The sequence below is a fragment of the Marmota marmota genome, unplaced genomic scaffold (genome assembly GCF_001458135.2).
Source record: "Marmota marmota marmota unplaced genomic scaffold, marMar, whole genome shotgun sequence".
Lineage (NCBI taxonomy): Eukaryota > Metazoa > Chordata > Mammalia > Rodentia > Sciuridae > Marmota > Marmota marmota.
In genome coordinates, this window is record NW_025999941.1 from 15,340,695 (window position 1) to 15,366,510 (window position 25,816).

At 40.8% G+C, this 25,816-nt stretch overlaps 1 protein-coding gene across 1 annotated transcript in view; it reads right to left on the reverse strand.

The window, feature by feature from the left end:
* Cadps (calcium dependent secretion activator) overlaps positions 1–25,816 on the reverse strand; it is a 468,098-nt gene that overhangs the window by 106,029 nt on the left and 336,253 nt on the right. Inside the window, 7 exon segments of the mRNA XM_048801213.1 lie at positions 3,176–3,184; positions 4,239–4,345; positions 15,995–16,012; positions 16,893–16,961; positions 19,613–19,736; positions 20,350–20,413; positions 21,801–21,902. Coding sequence (XP_048657170.1) covers positions 3,176–3,184; positions 4,239–4,345; positions 15,995–16,012; positions 16,893–16,961; positions 19,613–19,736; positions 20,350–20,413; positions 21,801–21,902 — 493 coding nt within the window.

Sequence of the window (25,816 nt, forward strand, 5' to 3'; positions counted from 1 at the left end):
AAGGTAATTCTTTTAAAAACCCTATCATCCAATTTAACTCTCAAGTAAGAGATAAAGATCCTCTCAAGGGCAATAATAACCAAAAAGCCAAAGTGTAATATCGATTCAATGAACAAAGTGTATGTGACTGGTTTGAGGGACGCCTTCAAAAATAGATGATACATATTTATTTATTTCGTGCCTGTTCCTACAGGTAAATGCTATTTTTGTACATGAGCAAATCTTCAGAGTTTGTGGGGAGCTAATTTGCAATGTTCATGGGTATTTGAAGTCTCAATAAACTTCTTCCAAAGATATTCAGAGTCACATATTGGCTTCTAAATACTTACCCAGTGCTTTTCCCTATTCAAAGACAAAGCTGTGTGCTTTAGGGGTACAGTTCACCACACTGAACACACTTTGTTTTGCACACAAACTAACATGTATATATGTACCCCTCTGTGTACCACAATACATATATACATATACATACGTATACATAGAGAGAGATCAGGAAGAGAAAGCAACAATATGTGAAAGCATAATTCATATGTGCATTAGGCTTTTCGAACAGAATTTAACTGGAAGAATGAGAGAAATGTGACAATTGTTACCCTAAATGGCATGTATTCACAGTATAGAATGTGTTCTTAGCCAAGGCAATTTTTTTTTTTCTCTTGGGACATTTAATTGCTTTATCTTGGAATTAAATATGGCTTAAAGATTGTTAATTTTTATTTGTTTTTGGATGGGGGCAGGTTAATTTCTTTCGTGTAGTACTGCCCAACAGCATGGCTTCATGGTCAAGACCCATGCTTAGGACTTAATGATTTTTTTTAAGGGGAATGATTTTTTTAAGGGGTTTACTGAGCACTCAGAGAAAATGGTAGTGAGTACTGGGCACGAGAAAAAAAAATTCATTCTTTTTGGAAGAAAAACCCTATCTGAGGTGTGCCAGGGAAAATTCCACCTTTCTGCTGCACCTTGGCACTTTCGACCTGGGCTGTGTGCTAGAAACACTTGAGCAGCTTTGAAAAGTGACTGATGCTCCCTAGGATAGGCCAGTTAATGGAGCTGGGGCAAGATCTGGGAATCTGAATTTCCTCAAGCCTCTTAGGTGATGGCAATCAATAAGGGGACAGTGAGAATAAATAGGTGTGTGTGTGTGTGTGTGTGTGTGTGTGTGTGTGTGTGTGTAAGGGGGGGCTTTCAGGACCACTCCACCATGAAAGGACTCCCTCTCCTTTCAACACTTTCTGTCTGTTCTCATTCATCTGGCACTTTCCATATAGGTTTTGTCCTTGGCATGATCAGACAATCATATATTTAATACCACAATAGCCAAGCTTTTACTTGCTGTGTGTCAGGCACAAGGTCAGGTCCTTTGCTTAAAGTAGCCTCTAACAAGGACCACCGTTATCTCCAATTTATGGGATAAGAGAGGTTGAGTAACTAGGTCAAGGTCACAAAGCAAGGAGGAGGCACAGCAGGAGTTCACAGCACAGCTTCTCAGGCACATAGCCTGAGTTCCTGCTACCCTGCATTCTCTCCCTTGAAGGGCAAGGCTCCCTTCTGCCCCACACAAAGCACCAGGGTACTTGCCTCAGCAGATAGAAGATGCTCCATAGGCAGCTCTGACTGAGTAATAAATAGGATTCTGTGATGGGGAGAAATGACTAATTTGGGAAATAATCCTATACATTGATCTAAAAGAAAATTTGATCTCTGGAAATCCAAAGGGTGTTAAAGTTCTCTTCCCTAACTTCTAAAGGTACTAATAAAAACAGAATCGAATTTATTTGAATTTATTCAAATTTATTGTGTGTATTTGAGCTTGTATTCCTGAATGACTTTTATTTATATATATATTTATTTATTGTTTTTTGGTACCAGGGATTGAACCCAGAGGTGGTTAACTACCTGAGCCACATCCCCAGCCCTTTCAAATATTTTATTTAGAGAGAGGATCTGGCTAAGTTGCTGAGAGACTCACTAAGTTGCTGAGGCTGGCTTTGAACTCGTGATCCTCCTGCCTCAGCCTTCTGAGCCACTGGGATTACAGGTGCCATGGTGCTGGCCCTAAATGACTTAAATATACAAAGTTAAAATATTTTGTGTTGATGATTAGAGAGGCTAGGTGGGATAATGTTTAGCAGTTAGTGATAAAGCCCTTTTTAGAAATGTGAAAAAGGCCTTCCTTAGAATATAAACTTTCCCTTGGTGGCCCTTTTGAGAGATGTAGAAAAACTCAACATCATTTCTTAGCCTGTAGTAGCCTCAGATAATAACTTGATCATTAATCAAGTGTATCTGTTGTTTTTCTTCTGTTATTCACTTAAAAGCACAGTGGGGACTGAGACAGACTGTCTTCCTTGGGTCCTTGTCTCACAAATGTATGGATCAAGCCTGGACCCCTCAAATCTGGAGAAGGCAGGTGGGAGCTCCTGCCCCCCCCCCCCATGCTTCTGGAGATGATTTTGAAGATACCCAGAAAGAAAACACTTACCACCATTGCTGGAACCCTGAATGCCCCCGATCTAAAAAGACCATCGTGTATGATAAAGACAAATCCTAACTCGACTCATGGGTCAGGAAGTCAGCCCAGGTGTGCGTGGCTGGAGGTTGTTGATTTGATGTCCCCTGTCACTCACAGCTGAGGGTCCTTGCTAGGTGATGTATGAGTTAATGATTCCCACCTAAGGGGACTGTAGCCCATCCTCAGAGGGGACTTTCGGGGCCATGGTGATTCTTCGGCACTCTCTCTATATATAAATACTGTATATATGACTCACATACAGACAGTCTAGAGGGAGATTAGTATCACTCCGACGAGCTTCTAGTTACTAAGCTTGGGACTCATTTGCTGTAATAAAGGGAAGTACAGACGGACATAGGGAACTACCACAGGCTAAGGACAGAATCAAGGCAGGTGGGAGGCGTGTGTGGGATGTAACTGCAGTCATTGTAGGTATACCAATCGCTTCATGCACGCACAAGAGAATCACCCCACATTTACCCTGCCGTGGAGGGCCACCCATGTCACAAGCAGTCCACTGGAAGTTGCTGTTACATTCCTTGGGTCAGTGTTAGAAAGCAGGAGCACCAGGGGGGAAAGTCCCATTAGAAGACATGGTACTAGAAGGGCATGCACAGAGTATGACAGCAGGTGGCCGGTTCATTCGATTTAGTCACATACCTCTTTCCCCTGCCACGATCAGCCAAGATTGAATAGAACAGTAGAGAAACAGGGAGGAAATTTAAATATGCAATCAGGCATTAGTTGGGCTGGTTGGATTTATGGTGTATTATGTATCTCTTAACTGGTCTGTCAGTTTTCCGTTAGTCATGGGAATGATCCCTTTAGGTGTGTGGGAAATAACTTTTATGGAACACTTTTACCCCTCCCCCTTTTCTGTAAATCTGAATGCAGAAGGAGAATTGGTGTAATTTTAAAAGAGGCTATTTTAAGAGAGACATGATTTTCAAGCTCAAATTTTAAATGAGTACTGCTATTACTATTCATCTTCATAAAATGTAGAAATCACTTCTTGGAGGGTTGGGTTGTTTAAGTCCATATAGGTTTGGGATTTAGTGGGTCTTGAAATCTCTGTTTATCATTATTATCAAAATCATAATATTTATAGTGGTTTGAAAAATAAAAGAGTGAACTGTATTTATCTAGGTGTGTATTAGGAAACTGACAAGTTGAATGACACAGAATAATTTGCTTCTGTCACTGCGTTTAACAACCCAGGTGATCTAAAATAAATAAATAAAAAAGAGATCCTAGTACAAGAAGAATAAGTTACAGAGATAGATTCAAAAACATGGCTCTCGATTCACACACCAAAGAACCCTTTGAAACAACAGTGGCGGCCACAAAAAACAACCACAAAAGACCAAAAATAAATAAATAAATAAAAAATAAAAAGAAAGAAAACTAGAATTTGTGTGTTCTGTATAATGGTAACCAAATGTGGCTTGAATAATTCACTTTAAGATGAACTCACCTCATTAGTTTCTTGCTAGAAACATATGAAAACTTAAGGTTGAAATGTATAACCCACAACCACTGCGTGCTTGCTTTAAGCAACTTTCCAAAGTCTTCTCCTTCCAAAACTTCCACTTTGATTCTTTTTGCAAGCCCAGTTAAAAGAAAATGGCAGTTAAGGCATCTGATTCAGGACCTGGTTGGTTGAGTCAGCTCTGTGACCACAGCTAAGGGAAGCTCAGAGACATTTCCCACCGAGCCTGCTCACCTCTGCGTGGTGTTCCTCATTTTGTTGAAGGACTTCAATGACTAGTTCAGCGAGACGTATTGTATCTTCGAGCTTTTTGGCAGGAGTGATTAACCGGCCTACATTTTCTGTAGTACAAGAATTAGTGTTAAAATTCAGCGAACGTGGCAGGCTAGTTGCATGGCCATTAGAACTAGTGGATAAGAAATTTTGAATAGTTACCGACTTTTTAAAAAAAAAGTTTCATGCAAATGTTAAGTGCCATGTAATTAGTAGTGAGCAAACCATAGAACCGTTTTTTATTATTATCACCATCGTTATAATAGGTATTAGGAAAAAGCAGTGCTCCAGCTTCAAATTTGCATAGGAAGCTATATTAAGTCTATGACAGCCCATTTCAAATTTAGTGACATTTTGTACACATGTTCTTTAAAGACAGCATAAAAGCACTATCCTATGTCATTCTCTAGTCTGTGTTCAGGCTACCTGAGGTGGGAAGATGTAATAGAAGCTTAATCTTGATCGCTGCTATGTCTATTTTCTAGAATGGTCATTCAGCATTTAATACTACAGCATATTTTTTTTCATTCTAGGTATGTATGTTGGTATTGGGATATTCATTTTGAAAAAGCAGATTTAAAGTTCTGTGTGCTTCAAGGTGTCTAGGGAGGAGATTGAAAAGAAAAAAAAACCCAAAACAAAACAAACAAACAAACAAAAAAAAATAGACATTTCCAGGCTATTATGGAGAAGGCAGAAGAGAATTCTCAAAAAGGATTTTGGAGATAGATTATTACACAAAGTGGTAGTAGTTTGTGCCATTGGTTGCTCTAATTGAAGATTTATCCATTAGATTGCAACAATGTCTTCGTTTTTTGGTTTCTTTTTTGTTTTGTTTTGTTTTAGTTTCTTTTCTGTGCACCACACCTAGCCCAGGAAGAAACTGAACCATCCCTGGCTTTCCATTGCAGCCTTCAGAGAGCTGTGCTTGGCAATGTTTGGCAAGGCCATGATACTGCCAAAAAATTATCCATATTTTTATTGGAGAAAAGAATCATATTTGAAACATCAAGTGAGACTGAACTTGCAGGGAAATTTGCATTTCCGGCTGAGTCCCTTTCAGACCTTGAAGCCTCAAAGTCATTTAGAACACATGGGGTCCAATGGAAAGAAGTTGTTCAGCAGAATTGCACAGGAGGTATACAGGTTCACAAAAGGACTGCTGAGGGCTGGGGATGTGGCTCAGTGGCAGAGAACTTGCCTAGCTTGTGCAAAGCCCTGGGTTCAATCCCAGTACTGCAACAAAACAAAACAAAACAAAACAAACAAAAAACTTCATAAAAAGGTTCTTTTTTGGGGGGAAGGGGTTGGAGATTAAACAAAATTCTAGATGGCTAATTTATAGTAAAAGTCCTCATAACTTCCTTTTGTGTATTTCTTATCATATCATTAGTAAGTTAGGATTTCCTAATGAAAAATAAATTTGGTGAAAAGAATGCAAAAAGAACGTTGGAGTCCCTGGGGGCCAAGACTGGAGAAGAGGATTGGGTAAGATTGTCCAACCAGGCCTGGTGGCTGGCATGACAAGGGCTTTCAGGGCACTGGAATCTCCATTGTCTCCGCCACGCCCAGGTGGAAATGTGGCTGGATCTGGTTGGAGCATGAAGAGGGGAGTTCTGGGGGAACATCAGACATGTGTCAGATGGAGAAAGGCCAACAGCCAGTGAGGAGATGTGGAAGTTGAGTGTTGACAGCTCTTGCCTGGTCCAGAGCAAGAAATACTCAGAGAAAGATTGACTGGTGCTTTTGGGGCCCCTGATCTGTTTGTAATTTTATAAGGAGACTATCATAATTTCATTAATAGGCTTTCAGGCATTTCTACAAACATACTGTGTATATATGTTTGAGTAATATGTGTAGAGTGAGGTATTTGCATTTTGATAGTAAATATGCATAGGCTACTATTTTTTATTAGTTGATACTCACATTTACACATCAATTTGCAAATTCCTCATCCTATACTTATTACCCATTTGACACATACACCCACATACATACATCACACACTTACATACATTTTCTAGAAACCAGACAAGCCTGCACATTAATACAAATCTGCAGGAAATTCCACTGGGACACATCTTTGAGATCTCTCACTTTAAAAACAGAGAGCATTTTCCTTTTGGATGGAATACTCACCAAATCTAAGGGGATTCTTGCTGTATCTAACATACAATGCAGAAATGAAAAAATAAATTTAAAAAGCGTGAATAATTTTTTATGTTTGGAGAAATCCAAGATGCTTAAGATAGGACCACCTGAAGATTTGTTTTAATATGCGGTACTTTTAGATTGACTACAGTATAGAAATCCATAGATACACATAAAGTGTGCATGTGCACACAGGCTTTCTAAGAGTGTGTGCACATGTACCAGATATGTGTATGCCTGATGTATATATACAGACAGTATGTTTAATAAAACCTTTTTCAATTTTACTTGAACATGCAACCATTCAAGTGAGCTGGTTAAGAATCTTTTAATCTAGAACACTTGATCTGCCAATTCACCCATTTAGCCAGACTTTCGTTGACCATCAATTAATTATGGTTCCATTATCTGTAGATCAAGCCATTTGAGTGAGACATAGTACTATTTTCCTGTTCATTTGCATAGCTGATTTACTAGCTAAATGGCAAGGAGGCAAAAAAAAAAAAAAAAAGGGCAACTAAGACATGATTTCTCTGAGATGTTGTCATTTAAAGAAAATATTGTGTAAAATCCTTCAGCGCTCCCCCCCCTCCACCCGGAGGTCAAGGAAAAGTTTGTGCTTAGAAATGATTTTTTTTTTTTGCATCACTTCTGCTGTCTTGAAATGTACTGCAATATTCCTCTCCCCCAATCTTGCACTAGCTGGAGCACTGACAAAAGAGAACTAAAAATACAGTATACTTAGGAAACATTTCATACAACAGAATTGAAGCTCATAACATATAAAAAATTGTCATGCAAAATGTTATGCAACAACAATGTTATTTTGTGCTGACATTGAGATTTGAAAATGTTGCATATGTCAGACAGAGCTAGACAAAAAAAAAAATGTGGACATTTGGAAATAAATGCTCTCTTTGAGTATCTCAAAACCTACAGCATTAAACTCGAGAGCCCAAGCCTCAGCTTAGTATTCCAAACTGAAACAAAATTTCAAGAAGGGAAAGTGAACAGAAAAGCCAACTAAACTAGAAAGCTGCCGAGTACAGGAACAATAGAAGTTTACAGTACTTGATGTTGGCCTAGGCATGCCTTTGAGCCTCTGATATAACATGCTGGTCTGCGTTTGGGTGGGTGGAGGAGGAGGAGGCCCAGGAGGTGGTGGGGGACCTGCTCAGGTAGGTGAAGAGAGGCGGTAAAAAAAAAAAAAAAAAGAAAAGAAAAAAAAAGTAAAAGAGACAAAGTGACTTTGACAAAGGGTGACAAACTCTGAAAAGAACAACCCAACAAATGATCAAACACAAATGGAGAGCTGATACTTTCTCGGCATTACTTGAACGTGTGACAGAGGCGTGACATTATTTGACAGACTCTTACCAGCGTCTCTGGTACCACCCCTACTGAGACACCCACAGCAAATACTGGATGCCTCATCTAGATGGATGTGTATGAATGATGATGGCAACATCATTGACCCAAAGAAGAGATGCTTTTGTACCATGAAGAATGCTTATGTACCAATAGCGGCTTCTTCCATTCAGGTGACCAGGTAACAGGACATGATGTCTGAATAGTTGGAAGATTTGGTTCCTCAACCCCCATAGGCTACCTACCAGCTTTCCAGGTAACCTTGCACCTGCTACTTAGTTTAGTTTCCTCACCTATAAATTCCAAGTATTCATGTCTTTTTCGGTGTCCCTTGCAGGCATGGGAGAGATCTAAACTCTAAGGTGCCTCCAAATGTTTATTTGTTACCTCCACATTGTGAGAAGGCTGGAATTAATTGCTTTGCCAAAGCAGACGAAGGGCCGTTATTAGTTCAAGTTAGCTGGGAAATATTCTTGCTCCCTTTGTGGAATTTCAACATGTCAAAATCTGTCATTTTGGGGGAAAATGTGTGGTATCTGATTGTTTCCAGCTCATTTAATTATTTTCAATTTGGAATTCTCGTGGCTTTTATATTGTGGGTTGAATCATATATAAAAACTTGCCAGCTTATCAAATATGTTACTTGCTATTCCAAATGTTAGAATACCGTAATCAGCACTTGACCCATCTGTCATGTGGTTTACAATATCGGCACTGCAAACATCCTGTAACAATAGCCTCTCCTTCCATATAGGCACAGTGTACCGATGGCGTCCACTGTTCTCTCTCCATAATGAGTGTCTCATTAACCTTGGACCCGCTCCTTTCTGCTAGCTCTGGTTTACAAAGCAATCTGTACAGCAAGGGGGACATACTCTGTTGCCAAGTTTGCTTCTTGGTTTGCGTGAATTTTCAATTGGGAAAATGAATTTTACGGCAGGCGTATAGGAAGTGGAATTCTAGTGACATTAATAGGAAAGGAAAAAAGAGTGGGGGATATGGATAACTATAATATTCTGGCAATATCATCTATTAAAAGCAAGACTCCATGGGATCCTTTTCTTGCTGGACCACCTCGATGTTTGGCATATAGGACCAAAAAGTATCTTTACCCATTTCTTCTTATTTAAATTGTTTAGGGGAAAAAATGGGTGTCCATAGAATTTAGGAAAAAAAGTCAACTTTAAATGATATCTATTTAAAGGCAGGCAATGACCGTTCCTTTTATTGTTAAAAGAGAAGGTAGTCCATATCTTATATTTTGCTGACAGCACTGCCTTGAAGTTAGGTACATCTCTGTCACATATACTTGTGGCTCTTGCAATAAATGCTTGTTACCTGAGTGTGTAATTCTCATGGAAACTTCCTACCTATTCTCACCCAGGTAACTGAATGGGTGTATCAAACTACTTGATCCAGGGGTTAAGGAAACAATGAAGCATCCCTAGGGTTGATCCATAATCCGAGAAGTAGCAGATACGTATTTTAGCTCAGTGGGTCTTGATGAGAAATTCATAAACGGATTCCTTCCTGCCAAATGTCTGTCCAGAATTCTGACAGTGAGGTTTGCCACCCTAGAAAAACAAGCTCCCTATTTTTTTTTCTCTTACAGAGCAAAACAAAAACATCATACCTTGGTTTCCAACTTCATTTACCCAATTACCATTGCTCATGTTTACACAATTAAATCTGCTTGGCTTCCAAAGAGAGAGAGAGAGAGAGACAGAGAGAGAGAGAGAGAGAGAGAGAGAGAGAGAGAGAGAGAATTAAATGTGACTACAGAAAAACAAAAAGAGAATTCCTCTGCATGCTCAGCTAAGCCAAGGAAGAGAAGCATCCAGAAGCCAGAGACACTCCAATTAGCCCTTAAATAACCTGACCATCTCTGCTTCCAGAGAGCAAACTGCCAGTTCCTGAAATATCACAAGAGAGAAGGGTAGCCCACTTGTTACCAAGTTCCAGCCATTGATGTATCATTGAAGATGCCAGTGTTTGTACTATGCTATTACTGAAAATAACTAGCCTGTAAAATTTGCTGTAATTGGGGGTGGGGTGGGGTGGATAAAAGCCCCAGGAGGAACAGAAAGCCAAGCAGATAGATGCATCATGGTGGAAAGAACACCTGGCCTCCTAGAATGATAGCTACAAGGACCAAAGCCTTCGGGTTAACATCGTTTCATTGGTGAGGCTGTCCATGCTATATACTTGATCCCCTGGGATCTCCATGAATGTGCTTCAGGAGGCTTCATCTCCAGGGCAGTATAAAGAGTATGTTAGGAGAGCAGATGGATGGATCATGGATTCTCTTCTCCACTTTTTTCCATCTGAGCCATCTTTTCTCCTCTCCGTAAGAACCTAAGTGGGATGGGATAGTCTATTTTACCCTCAAAACATCTCTTGATCTCTTCTCCCACCACACTGGATAACATGCCCACACTCTTGTGGAGGTGGGTGGGTACGTGAGTCAGGTATCATTATCTCCACCTCTTCCATTGTTAAAACTCTCAAGCCAGCCTAAGTTAGTCCCTTTCTTCCTTTGTGGTTCATTCTCTTTCATGGAGCACCATGGTGATCTTTGCAAAGCACACATCCAAACTCGTCACACTCCTTCTCGAAACCTTCGAGAGAGTCCTTCTTAGCAAGAGTTATGCCTTCCTGTGCCATAATAAGACAGTGTCTTCATGACAAGCACCCAAATCCTTGGTCTGTATCTCTATTTAAGTGCTCATGGTCATTTGTAAGAGTAGATTATACATACATATCTGTCTCCGTCTCTACCCAGTGAATCCTGTATTTCTTCTTTTCTTTGGTGGGGGTGAGGGTACTGAGGATTGAACTCAGGGGCACTCGACCACTGAGCCACATCCCGGCCCTATTTTGTATTTTATTTAGACACAGGGTCTCATTGAGTTGCTTAGGACCTCACTCGCTAAGTTGCTGAGGCTGGCTTTGAACTTGTGATCCACCTGCCTCAGCCATGCCCGGCCTGAATCCTATTTTCTAGGGCCTAGAGCATAGCCTGGCCCTGAGCAGGTCCTCACATATTGGTGGCAAGGGATCCTTAGTGAATCCTGCCCAATAAAGTGCTTTCATGGAAAAGAAAACGCTCTGTTTTCAGTATGCACAGAAACCACATAGCACCATTTACCTCTTTCCCAAAGCCCCTGGTTACTTAATGGATGTACTAAGTTGAAATGCTAGGTAAAAATCAACATAACTGCAACTTCCAAGTCAGAGAGCAACTTCAGGTATCTTAATGCCATTAAAAAATATTTCTTATATAGAATTTTTAATTTATTTATTGGCAAGTGGCTCTAATGCTAAGCTACATCCCCAGACCCCAAATATTTTTATTTAAATTCAAATAAAATATACCCACAAGGGGAAAATGACACTTATGGGTGATAGTTTTCTTCTCCAATTTGGTGTTTTTGTATTCAAAGTTAGGCTTTGTCCAGTGGGCTAAGCTGTTGCACCTAAGACAAGTGAGCTTAATTCTGGATGGATGCTGTAATGGATCGGTTGTCCTTGTCCATGCAGAAAAGTTTCTCATGGAATAGCCTTTTCTCTACCCCATAAAGTTCTAGTGGGAAAGTCAAATAACATATCTTACGGAAGCAGTCATGTGAGCTTAGCCTAGCCAATCAGAGTGCCCCCTCACCATCATCAGATATTATGATTGGCTCATAATATTCTCAGGTGACCCAGGATGGCCAATGAGACTCTTCTCTGGAATTTTACACAGTTGCTAGGAGAAGAAAGCTCTTTTGCTTCTAGGGTCATTAACTTGGATAAAAGTCTGAGGATAACTGTGGCCATGTTACTGCTCAAACACTTGTATTACATCGAGTCATGTTAAAGAAGCCTTTAGCAGTTGGAGATATGAAAACAAACTAAACTTCTTCATTCTTGAGTCCCATTCCTCCTTGAAATTCCTAGCTAAAAATATGCCTTTTGCTTGCTTAAGTTATTTGAGTTTTTCTTTATGGTCACTCGCTATAGCAAGAATACTGATTTAATAGCACTCTTAAGGATCCATTCAGGGCTGGGGCTATAGCTCAGTGGTAGAGGGCTTGCCTAGCATGTGTGAGGTACTGGGTTTGATCCTTAACATTGCATAAAAACAAACAAACAAATAAACAAAATAAAGGGATGCTGTCCATCTACAACTGCAAAATAATTGAATGAATGAATAAATAAATAAATAAAATTGAAAAAAAGGATCTGTTCAATCCCTAGTAATCATTCATGTACTTAGCCATTTGCTCTCTTGGACAGGATCTTAGAGCATCTGGAGGGATAGTTAATATAAGCAAACAAGCAACATAGTCAGAAAAAACTCTTGCCAGTTATTGGGGGCTTAGCCCTTGACCTTCATGATGTCCTCCTTTGGCACTAGCCCCCAATATGCAATACATCAAAAACACTGGCCTGGGCATACTCCTCTTGCACTGCATTCCTTTGGCATCTTGCATCCCTTTTGCCATAATCATCACATTTGCTTATTTTATGCCTACTTTTACATTAGTTCCATAAGGGCAGAGATCATGACTGCTTTTGCTCCTTGTATCCTGGCTTCACATTTGTTGAGAGACAACAAATTCTCTTCCTTGAGGATCTTTCTTGATAATGGTTTTGAAATATGTTTCTCTTTGCCCCCCTCACTTTTTGTAAAGTATAAATAAGGTGCTAGTGAACAGAATAATTTGAGCTTGGAAACGCTTATGCATGCATCACTGAAACAAAAAGGGTGAAAAGAGAAACATTTAACTCCTCCTGTATAAGACCTGAAGCATGGGCTGTCCTCCTCCAAGAACTGCCCGGATCTTGCATGCTTGGGCTTATCCCTCGCTGGTCCCTTGGGAAGAAAGCAGAGTGATGGCTTTGGATTGTGGGCTAGTGGGAATTGTGGACTTGGTCCTTTCTCTGTATGAACAGGCCTTAGACTTGTGGGACATTTGCTTTGATATAGGAAAAGAAACAGAACCTCCACACCACAGAATCTGCTTGGAAGTTCTCTGGATGGATATGACTCACTCTACAAAGTTTCTATCAACTGGATAAGAAAAAAGTCCCTTGTTCTTCGGCAATCTTCAGGAATCTCAACTGCCCTCAGGAAGGCTTTAGGATGAAAACAAATTTGGCCCCAAAGGGATGGTTTTATTATTTTGTAGTCTTCCTATGTGACAGGTTGTATGTACTTTTGGACTTATTTACTGAATGAATGAATATTATTGAAGTGTCTACCATTTCAGCTAGAAAATCTGAGTGACAGAAAGAGACAAAAACTATGGTGCTTGCATTTAGTCAGATCTGAGTCAAATTCTGCTTGAAAAACTCACTTACCTTCCTGAATCTCAGCTCCCTCATGTGTATGTGGAGCAATAATGAAGTCTTCTTCATGGGAATAAGGTAAAGGAAGATCCAATCAGATCCTCCATGTAAAGTCCTTAGCACAGTGCCTGGGCCTGAGATGGGATGACTATTTATCCATCTGTCCATCCATCCATCTATCCATTCATCCATCCATCCATCCCTCTGTCCATTCATCCAAGTACCCGTCCGCCCACCGTCCATCCACCCACCATTCACTCATCCATGTACCCATCCACCTACTTATCTAGCTATATATCTCTGTTTGTATATACCCATCTATCCATCTACCCACCCACCTACTTCTATCTCTATCATATATCTATCTCTATAAGTCATCTCTGTCCAATTTTGGAAATCCTTGGCATGTTCGAAGGAAAAAGTTGCTTTATTTCAAATTCCAGTGGAATCGTTATGATGCTCAGAAAATTATGCAAGTATTTAGCCAAGAATTGAGGCAAAACAGCAATAGTAGTGTCGACTTTCTTAGAGCCTGCTTGGTGGGGAACATGTGACAGTTTCAGTGGATATGTATTTAAAATAATAGAATTCATTTGCAGGAGTCACAGGTTTTCTTTCACATACTAGCAATCCTTTGCAGCTTTCCCCTCTTTGAGATACTGTGATTAAACTCTTAATTTCTAATAATGCCACCAGCTAGAACACCCAAGTCCACCAAAGAGTCACCTGCAGATTCTGTTGCTTCTCAAGCTCTGCCTGACTAAAGGACTCAGGGGCCACCACATTCTAGTCCCCGCATTCCAGCTCACCCAATTTGGAACTCTGGCAGTGTCCTGCTACCTCCATACCCACCCAGATTTTGGTGCTCTACTCCCGGAGGACATTGAAAAGAGAGGAGGAAGAAAATAACAAAAAATGTAAAGGTCAGCAAAGAAACTATGACTGTAATTGTGATAGAGACCTGGGATGTTTAGAAGAGCTTCAATGTCCCAAGCCTTAAACCCATCTCTGTTTTGACCTTATGTTGTAGATTCAGTTTTCCTCTATTCCTGCACTTCAGTTGTTTCTCCCCATTGCTACTAGTGTGATTTTTCTGGAGTGCAAACCACCAAGCTGTCTCTTGCTTAGGGAACCTCTGGTGGCTCTCTGCCACTTTGGGGGAGGGGTGAGACCTGGGAAATCATTCCTCTGAAAAAATCCTATGCATGCAAAAGTGGGCTTAGATTTCAGGTTGAAAACCTTTGGACCATGAGATACAGTCAGAGCTCTGTCTCATTATGGCATATGAAGGCCTTTGAGATATTGCCCCCATGCCTACCTTTGCCATCAACATCTGCCACTGCCACCATCTACTTTGATTTGCAGAATGTTCAATTACAGAGTAGTCAAGAGTGTGCTTCTGCTGGGCTCAGATTCTGGTTCTACCACTTATGTTTCCAGAAGTGCATGTTCAAGTTCTCTGTGCCTCAGTCTGCTCATCTGTAAAACGGGAGCAACAACATCCTGTCTCCCACAAGGGGTTCTGAGGATTAAATGTGTTAACACAGACAAAGCATGTAGAATCATGTGAGGAGTATGATAAGCATTAAGTAAGCCTTAGTTTTTTTTTTGATTAGCAATATGGTTTTACTTATTTGCAGATTTTTCTCTATCAAGAATGCCTTCCCAATCTTCAATTCCAGCTCCCCTGAACTGATTCTGATTCATCTCTGCCAAGATGAAATTCAAGCCTTATCACCTTATGAAGACTTCTGTGGTTTTCTGACAGCACCCCAACTCTTGCACACACACTCAACCAACAGGTATTTCAGTGTACTGAATTTGTCAATTACACACATGCACATATGTTCCATGAGGCTAACAGCTGTCTCCTTCTTGTTTACATAGTACCTGGCTTTGAACAACAGGGTCAAGTTGGGCTCTCACTAAACATTTGTCCAGTGAATGAATGAATGAATGAATGAATGCCTTTCCTGAGAGGGGGGGGGCAGGCTCATGTGTCTTGAACATAGTTTTGTGAGTCTTCTAATATTTACTGCTAAACTAAGGCTTGGCTCAAAAATGCTCTCTGAATTGTCCAGAAATAAGCTCAACTGTTAACTCTAGATATGACAATTATTATTTTTTGAGACTCTTAGGTCTTAAAAATAATGACTAATATTATACATTTATGAACATTTTTAGCCAGAGCTCCTCTCAAAATAGGCTCAGAAGTTTGGGGACCAAACAAGAAGAAAACTTTCGAAGCCAGAGGACTTCTTAGGAGCCACCCCTCTGGGAAACTTCCAGCAATGACCCCTGCTCCATTTGCCTGTTCTCCTACGTCATCACAGAATACATACAAGATACAACACGGACACAACTTCCGTCTGTCTTGGCCAATAAACACTCATCGAAGAACACAAACTTCTCCATAGGGCAGAAAACAGAAAACAAAAACAAAAACAAAAACTAAAAACAAAAGAGAGAGAGAGAGAGAGAGAGAGAGAGAGAGAGAGAGAGAGAAAATGAAAAGCAAAAAGGAAGATTCATTTGGTTCAGTAACTTTTTTTTTTTTTTAACGCGCATGAGGCCAAATCACTGTATCCTGAAACCAAAGATGAAATGAATCTCTGCAGCAAAACCAGAATTCTTTCCTCCAAAGCTTATGCCTTTATGGAAATTCTGCTCTATAAAGGTCAACATCAAATGGGCATGAGATGTATTTAGACAGCACAAATTAACTCCTTAAGTATAATTGCAACTCCGCATGGCTCTCTGGGAGTACATACCTTAAGGAGCTATTAAAAAAACAAAAACAGAAACAAAAACTGAATATAACTCAACAGTCCTGATAATCGATAATGCATATACAATTGGTTCACCTGCGTCCTTTTGATTCTCTATTTGAAAGAGAGAGCACAACAAGGAGAGAAGAGAGAGAGAAACAAGAACACATATGCAAGATTAATGAGCAAGTGGACCACAATGCCCCCCAACTTATGTGTGATACATGGTATTGGAAAGCAAAGGTTGCCCTTGGGTTCCCACCGCCCCGAAGTGTGGGGGCCAGCAAAAAAAGGCTCCTTCACAGAGGTGGAAAATGCTGCACAAATAGAAAATTAGTCAAATTAAGTTTAATGTGAAATCAAGCTATGAAACATACATGAACTCTCCAAATGACAATTAAGTCATATGTTCTAGCCAGAGCTTCGAGGACAAAGGACAAGTCAAACCCTCCAGAGAGAACAAGGGAAAACTTCCCAGCTTGAGAGAGAACAGAGGGGAGGCAAATGAGATCTCATTTTTTACAGAGAGTGGACCACCTCACGTGATCTCGTACCCATAGTAGTTTGACCTCTCCAACATGGAGAAGGAGGCATTCCTTTGCCCCAAATGTCCTTCATCTGACACCTAATGCGTTGCTCCCCCAGCCTAGCTGCTACCTTTGGATTGTGTACCAGTGACAAGCACTTTACAGATTAGGGTCACACACAAGCAAAGTAAAAATGCATTCAGGTCACAGACAGAGAAGAACTGAAAAACTTACAGACGAGTTTGAGTTTATCACAAACAAATGGCTTAATTGTCTAACCTGTTTTAGGTTGATAAAAAAGTGACTGGACTTCTCACACTGGGTTTCACAGACAGAACCAACAGACAAGCCAATGCTAAAAAACTTGAAGCAAGGAGAGTGAGTTGGTTTGGACCTGGATTTTTCTTGAAATAATGAAAACAGAAAAGAGTGAAGGAAAGCGTGGTGAGGAGGTGGTAGGTACTCACGAATGGTTAAATCCATCACTTGGGAGGCCAAGCAGAAGACAGGATGCTCATACATTTCTCTCTTTTTCCCTATAAAAGAGGATTTGGGCATGCAAGAGGCTTAGGTCAGAGGTAAAGAGGTCAAAGGTCACAGGTTAGAGGAAAACGTTACATTAGCTCAAAGGAAAATAGCCACAGAGTATTTTGGGATCAACACAGGATAAAAGAAAAAAAAGGAGTTTCAAAAATTGGTAATCTACTGGATTAACCATTCAGCATGCCGTGAGTCACGAGAGAGATTGTGACCATGATCTTACACGTCTCTTTAGAGTTGTTGGCAAGAATACAATGACCAAAAAACATCATGAGTCAAGGGGAAACAGAATCTCATTGATTTACGGCTCCAAGATACTAAGGATTTAAGACTTTAGTATCTAAGGCTCTTTGAGGTATTTCTTCATAAACATAGTCACCAGCAATATTACTACAACTTCTTTCCAGAATTCGCAGGGCACTAAGCTGTTCATGCTCACAGAGGGAGCTCAAATGCAAAAAAAATGGAAGATTTCTTTTCTGAGGGTAGGATCAGAACCTTGTGAAAGAAAAGCTGTCTGGTAGTAATATCTTTGAAGCTGCAATGTCCCAGCCCAGGGTGGACTATGTTCATGAAAGAAAACCTGATACATGCAGCCAGAGGATGTTGGGTTGTCTGAATTAACAATCCCAGCATGCTTTGAAATTGGGGTCTCAGCCACTTTTGCAGAGGTCACGTCAAAAAGTGGCTGAGCCAATCACGGACAAGGAAGGAGAGAAGCAGAAGAGAGCGGGTAGTGTGGAATGAGGTACTTCTCTGAAAAGAGAGTTGGAAAAAAAGGATTGGTTTCTTCAAAGAATCCCCAGACCTAAAAGTCACAGTGCAAAAGATAATTAACACAACCGAGAAGAATTGAGGCACAAAAGGAAATTACAGACCAGCTGATCTACTTTGGAAATGAATGCATTTTTACTTATAGATCTTAAAGTTTGTTTTTTGGATTTATTTATCTGAAAGAAGAGAGCAGATCTTACCAAAAGACTAAGTAATCTCTAGACCAAGATCTACGAGGGAGCAGCCACGGTGACCAAATGTTTTCTGATCCCATCCCATCTCTGTCCTTGCCTAGAATTATTCAGTACCTGGTTCACTTGACCAAATGCAATCATTGGTTGCAATCATTATGTCCTGGGACGGTCAATGCTGGAACAATTATCTGCTAATATAGCCCTTTCATGATCAATCTTCTTGTTCATCTATTTTTATCACTCATTACCAAGTCAAGAGTTGATAAACATCCTTTTAGTGCCCAATTCTTAAGTGTTTCTCCTTGGATGCATAACAATGAATTCATTACCACTGGTACACAATTTGCATCATCAGACAGACAAAATTGAGAGAGGGAGAATATGTGATGTACAGAATGCTGCAAATTTGACATGATCTTGACCTAATTCTCTAAGGAAACAAGGACTTTGGCAGGGTAAAGTGGTAGGGTCTGGGTGGTAGGTTAGTTTCTTTCTCTTTTTAAAATTTTATTTTCTTCCCCAGTCGTGTCCTGAGGTAGACAACGTGCCTTTGCTGGACTTGGTCAGGTGTCGTGTGTTTCGTGTGTGACAGAACATCAGATTCCAGAATGCGGACACATCAAGTTTTGCACACAAAACTCCCACATTTATACACTTACACCACTGGTCAAGTTGGGTGTGGTTTTCAAATCACCCTATAGCAGCCAACGGGGTAACAATGAAAAGTGATTAATACCTCTGCGAAGAAATAGGTCCCAGAGAACCATTACCTTTCTCAACTCGAGTTTACTCAAAGTGCCTTTTGGGTGATTATAGGATCATCAGTGACCACTTTCCTAAAACTTGAGAGGGCAGTGGTAGCAATCATCCCAGGTCTTTAGTAGCAATGAATGCAATGAATGAGATCTAAAGCTAACCTGAGTCATCTAGGGCTCCATGCCAACCTGCCATCAAGTTCAAAAGCTCTCAAAGGATAAGATACTTTCTTTTTTTCTTTCTTTTTTTTTTTTTTTTAGTACCAGAGATTGAACCTAGGGGCACTTTACCACTGAGCCACATCTCCAGCCCTTTTCATTTTTTATTTTGAGACAGGGTCTCACTATGTTGCTCAGGGCCTCTCTAAGTTGCTGAGGCTGGCTTTGAACTTGTGATCCTCCTGCCTCAGCCTCCTCAGCTGCTGGGATTACAGGCATGTGCCACTGTGCCCAGCTCGGACAAGATACTTTCAAGGGGAAGGAAGGCTTAAGGCTAAACCTTGACATTACATTATTCAGCTTTTTTTTGTTTTGTTTTTCTAATGCTATCAGCAGGAGATAAGAGACTGCTCCTTTTCCCTGTGTTTAAAGAAGGAAAGGCAGGCAGCCATCTAACCAAATCCTTTCCTAGGAGAATATTAGCAGTAGAACAGACATTTAGGGCCAATGCGATCTCTTATAAGGACCTTAGTTATCTTATCACATCTCCATTCACTAGTCTTCCCCGCAAAGGCTGGCTCCTGAGCCTCTTATTTATTTATTGGACCACAGCCAAGAAGCTTCTAGATTTCAGGTGCTTTCAGGTTTCAGCTTAACGTACTCAGATGGACCACTGTTTTCTGGTGCCCATAGGGGGTAAAAAAACATTTCCCAGGGAGCCATTGTATAATTAAATTCAAAACTGGGGACAGAAGGGAACCTTACCTTCAATTTTGGCATATTCAGAGAGGCGCGAGTAGTTGACTAGAGCGGCCTGCTCTAGACATTTACGGATGACCGTTTTTACCTCCTCTTGTGGCACTGGGGTAACAATGTCTTTCATCAAAACCTTTAGGCAGAAAGAAAAGGGGTTATTGAGAAGGTTTGAACCAGGCTTACTCCTTACTCCCTGTTCCAAGGTTTGGGGTTTAAAATTAGTTGTGATTCCCTCCTGGTCATTGAGCAATGATGGAGATATGTGGTTAAAGAGAAAATGACTGTGGCATGCCTGTAACCCCAGCAACATGGGAGGCTGAGGCAGGAGGATCTCAAGTTTGAGGCCAGCCTTAGCAACTTAGTGAGATCCTGTCTCAATAATTAAGGAAAGAAAGAAAGAAGGAAAGGGCTAGGGATGTAGCCAATGGTAAAGCGCCCCTGGGTTCAATCTCCAGTACCAAAAACTAAAAACAACAACACAAAAACATAGAATGGTAATGCACAGTTAGGAGGCCAAAGCCCACCCACCCATCAGGGAAGGGCAGGAACATCTTTTCAACTTATCCTAACTATTTGGGGGTCCGGAGATAAAATTTCTAGCAACTTGGCAGTTTCCTCATTTTTATTCTGATGTTTGATGAACGGTAAAGAAATCCTTTGGAAATGACAAAGTGGGTCATTCAACAACACTATTTCGTTACCATTTGGTGTAAGTCTCCTTATCAGTCTTTCACTTTCGTTCTTACCCTTTCCAGGAGCGAGAGAGTAGCTTTTAAAGCACCTTCGGGCCGACCAAATGGAAAGCAATACCTAAAAAAGACACAAAATTCTTCAGGTTGCCCAGATCGATTACATTTTAGCAGGAAATATGCTGCGATTTGATTCCTATAGCAACTCTCTCCGAGGAACGGAAAATGCTTTTTATTTTGTCACACTGTGTTATGTTAATCTGAATTCACACCATATATGTGTGTATATAATGTATATATGTGTATGTGTGAATAATGACTAAAGAGGCACTCTGCAAATGTCTGCGGCAGAAAAGAATATTTAAAGTGATGACATAAGGCTGTGTTTAGATTTCTATTGTGAAGCAAAACCATTAGTTTGCTCGAAGGTGACCCTTATTATTATAGAGGTGGGCACTTACAAAAATTTGTTGAAACAGGCTGAAGTTCAAAGACACATTAAATCCCCCAAGCATAATGCGTGAAATAGAAGAGGGAGCTCAGAGTGAATTCCTGACTTTTTGCTTTCTTGAGGTTTCTCCTTCTTATTGGACCTTTGGCTGTAGGTCATGCATTTTACTGTCCTCTGTGATCAACAAAGGATCCTGCACCGAAATCTTGCTCCCTCAAGCAGAGGTCTTTGGTGGCAGATAGAAATATGTCAGGTAGCCCTACAAGCCCCAAGAGCTATGTCAGGCTGTCATGAGCTCTTTAAACCACTGCTCTTCATACCGAAAGTGGCATGGGTGGCTTCAACTCACACTGTCCTGGGTGGCTTTGGTCAAGTTCTTTAACCTCTCCTGCTCTCATTCTATACAAACTACCTTATAAAGTCCTTCCCAATTAAAAACATAAGCTAATAGATTTCTGTGACTGGCACATGGGAAGTGTTTAATAAATAGGAAAAATTACATATACTCTTTCTATTTCAAGATCTCTGGCCCAGAAGCACTTGCAGAGCATTGGAAATGCCCAATTTGCTCCAAGGGAGAAATGGGCTTTGTGGTGGAAACATCCTGTACTGGATCTTTCTGCAGTGTGTGTGGGATAGCTGGTCTCCCAGGTGAATCCAAATCTCTCTCTTGCTCTGCAGAGCCAGCTCATCCTACTTTTGGGGGTGTGGGCAAGGCAGAAACTTCTGGGAACTGCACCCCCCAACCCCCAAGTATTATGATTCACTGATTTTTTTTTAACTCTTTTAATCAGGAACTTAAAGAAGCTTCAAATTCAACTTTTAATAATAGACTGATGACCAATGTCATCTCCTAAAAGGAAGGCTTCTTTCTTTGAGTAGAAAGAAAATGAACTTAATTGGAAATCGGCTAGCTACTGCCGAACCATGTTCAATGGCTGGTTTTCCACATTCAGTTATTTTGAGCGATGCGACGTATCGCTGACAGATTGACGGTTTAGGGGAACCGAGCTTCCCCAGTTTCACCCTCCTTATCAGTCCAAGCCCAGATCCTTACCTAAAGTGCGTAATCTGATTTTCCAGCAAAACTCGGAGTCTCTCTTTGATTTCTTCAAAGCGTTCCTTTTCTTCAACAGTCACAGTTCCGATGCCGTCAGGCCTGAAGGAAGACATGTTATGAAGTGACGGCTACCTCGTAGGCTGACACTGTAACACCAAATCTCTAGCAGGAGGAAACTGTCCATTTTAGAAGCAACAATTACAATGATCGCTGTGACTGCCCAAGAAGCCCTGCTATTCAGGGCAGGCTTCTAAAGAGGATGGGTTGGTTTTGGGGTTGTCATTTTGGGGACATCTGCAGAACCATAGCTCATTTCTTAGGAAATGGTGAAATGTACCCAGGGAATGCTTTTCAAAGTCCAGCTCCTAGACTTCTTCTATTTGGCTCACAGCTTAAAAAAAAAAATGGAACTAGTTGCCAATATTTTCTTCAATTAGGAAAGCTTTACAATACTCTTCTGATTTCTAGTTTCTCTGGAAAATTCAGAACAGCTGGCTTAAGGGGCAAGAATCAACAAACAGCTCCTCCCTCGGCTGGGGTGGGTGCTCATCTGGTCCACATCTTGAATCTGTTTTTACCTGTCTCTCCTGTAGGCACTTGAGTTTGGGACCCCTGAATCATGCACACGAATTCCTATGAAAACCAGGTGGCATTTGAATGTCTGACTTGCCCAGTGTTCAATGTCCCTAAATAGCTCAAATTTGGTTTATAGTACTACATGTTCAGAAGAACTGAAGCCCTCATGTATTCAATGAAGCACCACCCATCTTCCAATCTTAGGGAAGGACTGCTCATTGTAATAACAAGGTAGACCCTGGGGTAAAGAAGTGATTTCAGTTGAATCACAGTCATATCAGGTTTCTGTGTCATCCCTGAATACATACACGTTTCCCCAATTTGTTATGGACCGTTCAAGTTGAAAGTATAAAGAGGGTTACATATCTGTAACCCAAACTTATCTGTGCCAAATTAGATGCAGGATCATCTGACCTATTGAAAGCCTTCAGCTTCCTGGATCTCATCGGGACTGGTTTTTGACTAGGGGCTGAGCCAGTCTGCAGATGGGTATGTCACTATGGAACTTCCATGAGATCATTACTCAGTTTGCAAATGTGAGTTGTCTTGAGACCAAACAAATGGTCTTGTTTATATGCCTTTTCAGGAACCCAGCATAAGTTGGGAAAATCCTTTACATCATACCAGTCTGAGGGCACAGAAGACTTGGCAATGGATGGCAAAGTCCCTCCTGTCAGAGGTAAACTGGTCAACTTCCCTTCTCTCTAAATAATAAAAATGTCCTATTTGAATAATGAGGAAATTTCTCTGCTCCTACTTCATAAACAAGATAAAACAAAACAGAAAAAAAATAGAAATTTGTCTATTTCTTCATACTTCTCCAAACTCATGGGCAAAGAGAAACAAAATGGAAAGTATCAAGTAGTCTATGGAATCTGGGTAAAAGAGTCCTTATCTTAAAATTTTCTGAAAAAAATTCAAATGTGATGTTAAAAAGTTGATTTAAAAATTTTTTGTTTTACATGAAAAATATCCATGAACCTGTGCTTAAATCTCAGGGGGACCCCCATTAGTCCTTGCAAAATGCATGCTTCACTTTCCTTGGTAACTTCTCATGTTTCTAAGTTATAATTTACTTTAGCCCTGGCCTTTGAGTTTTGTTTACCCAAAATTCAGTTTGCTAATGCATTGAACATACCATGATTGGCATGTATAAGCACACACTTAACTGGGGACAAAGGGGTCATTCAAATAATTTCATTTTCCCAGCAGCTCGGGAGGCTGAGGCAGGAGGATCACGAGTTCAAAGCCAGCCTCAGCAAAAGTGAGGTGCTAAGCAACTCAGTGAGACCTTGTCTCTAATAAAATACAAAATAGAGCTGAGGATGTGGCTCAGTGGTTGAGTGCCCCTGAGTTCAATCCCCAGTAGTAACCAACCAAACAAACAAACAAACAAATCCCCAAACAACAACAAATCATTGCATTTCTTAGTGTGGAATTAACCCAGAGAAAAATGATATTAATTTATAATTCAGGGAGGGGCTTCTAGACCACAACCAAAGCATGGAAACCAATTTCCATGGACAGTCCAGAGATGTCTGGAGCCATTATTAGAAGATCAAACTCTCTGTGAATCAAATCATTCATTACCCTTCTGAGGCAGGCAGCTATTTCATTTGTGTGTGTGAGATGATAAAAACTGAACATTTACATGTACCTCACTTCTCAGCTCATTCTCACTACAAAGGATATTATTGCAAATGTGAAATGTGATTGTGTTTTCTGCCTTTTGTTATTATGATTGCATTTGTAATTATTAAGGTATTGGACAGAAGCTTCTGCTTCCCATATCACCCTCTCTGCAGACTACTTTCTACAGCCTTCATGTCACTCTTGGAAAAAGTAAACAACTACCAATTTACTGTTGTAGCCTCCTTAATTTGCTCCTTGATCACCTATGTCGGTGTGAATAGTTTTATTTTAACATAAATAAAACAACCCAATCTCATTAAATCTGTAGAGCACGTCGTACAGAGCTCGCCAGCAAAAACAGGTGACAAAACAAATCTCAATGCTGACATCGAATGCAAATTTGTTTGTAATTGCCAGGGTTGCTCTGAAATGGTATTGGGAACAGGAAAATGCTGTTTCGTGAACTGAGGAGGAGACACCCCCGCCCCGCCACTCCAAGGAAATTAATTGGTCAAAGACCACAGGTTGTAACCATATCAGTTTAAAAACAAAACTTTCCCTGTTTTGTTTGGTTTCATGTAATTATTTTAAAAACTCTGTCAGACATTCATTTCTTTTCCACTGACTTCATATCATTGGTCAAGGTTCATTGTGCAGGTTTGATTAGGCCTTGAAAGGACTACTTATTGAAAAATCCTGGTACAATATTTTGGGGGAGCACTGTTTGCCATAGAAGCCATAAGTAGTTTTACTAGAACAGTGGTTCTCTAACAAAAGCAAGTCTTGGCATCCCCCGCATCCCCCGGAGGGCTTGCAACAGCTCCGATCACTTGGCCCCATCCCAGAGTTTCTGAATCAGTGGGTCTGAGCCTGAGAATGTGCATTGCCAGCATCTTCTTTGGTCTTAGAGTTCCAGGACCACACGCTGAGAACCACAGTTCTAGAGGAACAATCAAGCAAACTCAGAGCAGGCTCTTCCAGCTGCTGAAAGGGTCCATTTGATTCGGGTTTCTGAACTTCCCTAAGACTGGGATGGATTTGGAACCAGAATCTTCCACTGGAGGTACATGGTCCACTTATTCATCCCTTGCAAAACTGGCATCTGCACTGTTCCCCGGGTACCATCCAAGCAAAATAAATAGCAATGGTAGAACTGAAATGGGTGTTTCTCAGGGGCCAGGCTTTTGTATTTTTCGGTTTTTGTTTTCTTCCTGGAAACATTTGGGGGTGTTTCTATAATTGTCATAAAACTGGCTCTGTGCGCTGTTCCTTTTTTCAATATTTTTAACATTCATGGAGTCACAAAAAATGAGAGAAGAAGAGGGATGAAGCTGGATTTTAAACTTCTAGCTAGGAAACTCCGGGCTGAGAAGTGTCTATGCAGAAGACACGGTTCAGGGCCTGGAGGTCTCTTCTCTCGTGGCTGAGTGTGCATGTTCTGGGCTTTGGCTTCTTAGCATCCATTGCCACATTCTAATGGCTCCTAAGTTTGGAGGAATGCCCTCAGCCACACTGTGGGTACCCTAGGGGTCTGCTGCCCATTACTAACACTTAAGGGCTCCCTAGAGGCCAGCTCTTCCCTTTTACGGTCACTATCCACCTAAGCTGGAATGACTCCAAGATCAGCCACCTGGACCTTCTTCTGAATCTTTACCCTGAGTGAGGCCAAGGCAGATGGAACAGGCAGAATTTGTGTGGCCCACAGCTGGGCCTTGACCTCTAACTGTCCCTTGGAGCCAGGAAAGGATTTCCCCAATGTTTCAATTCAGCCTGTCTGTAGAAGATTCCCAGGTTGTTTAAACACA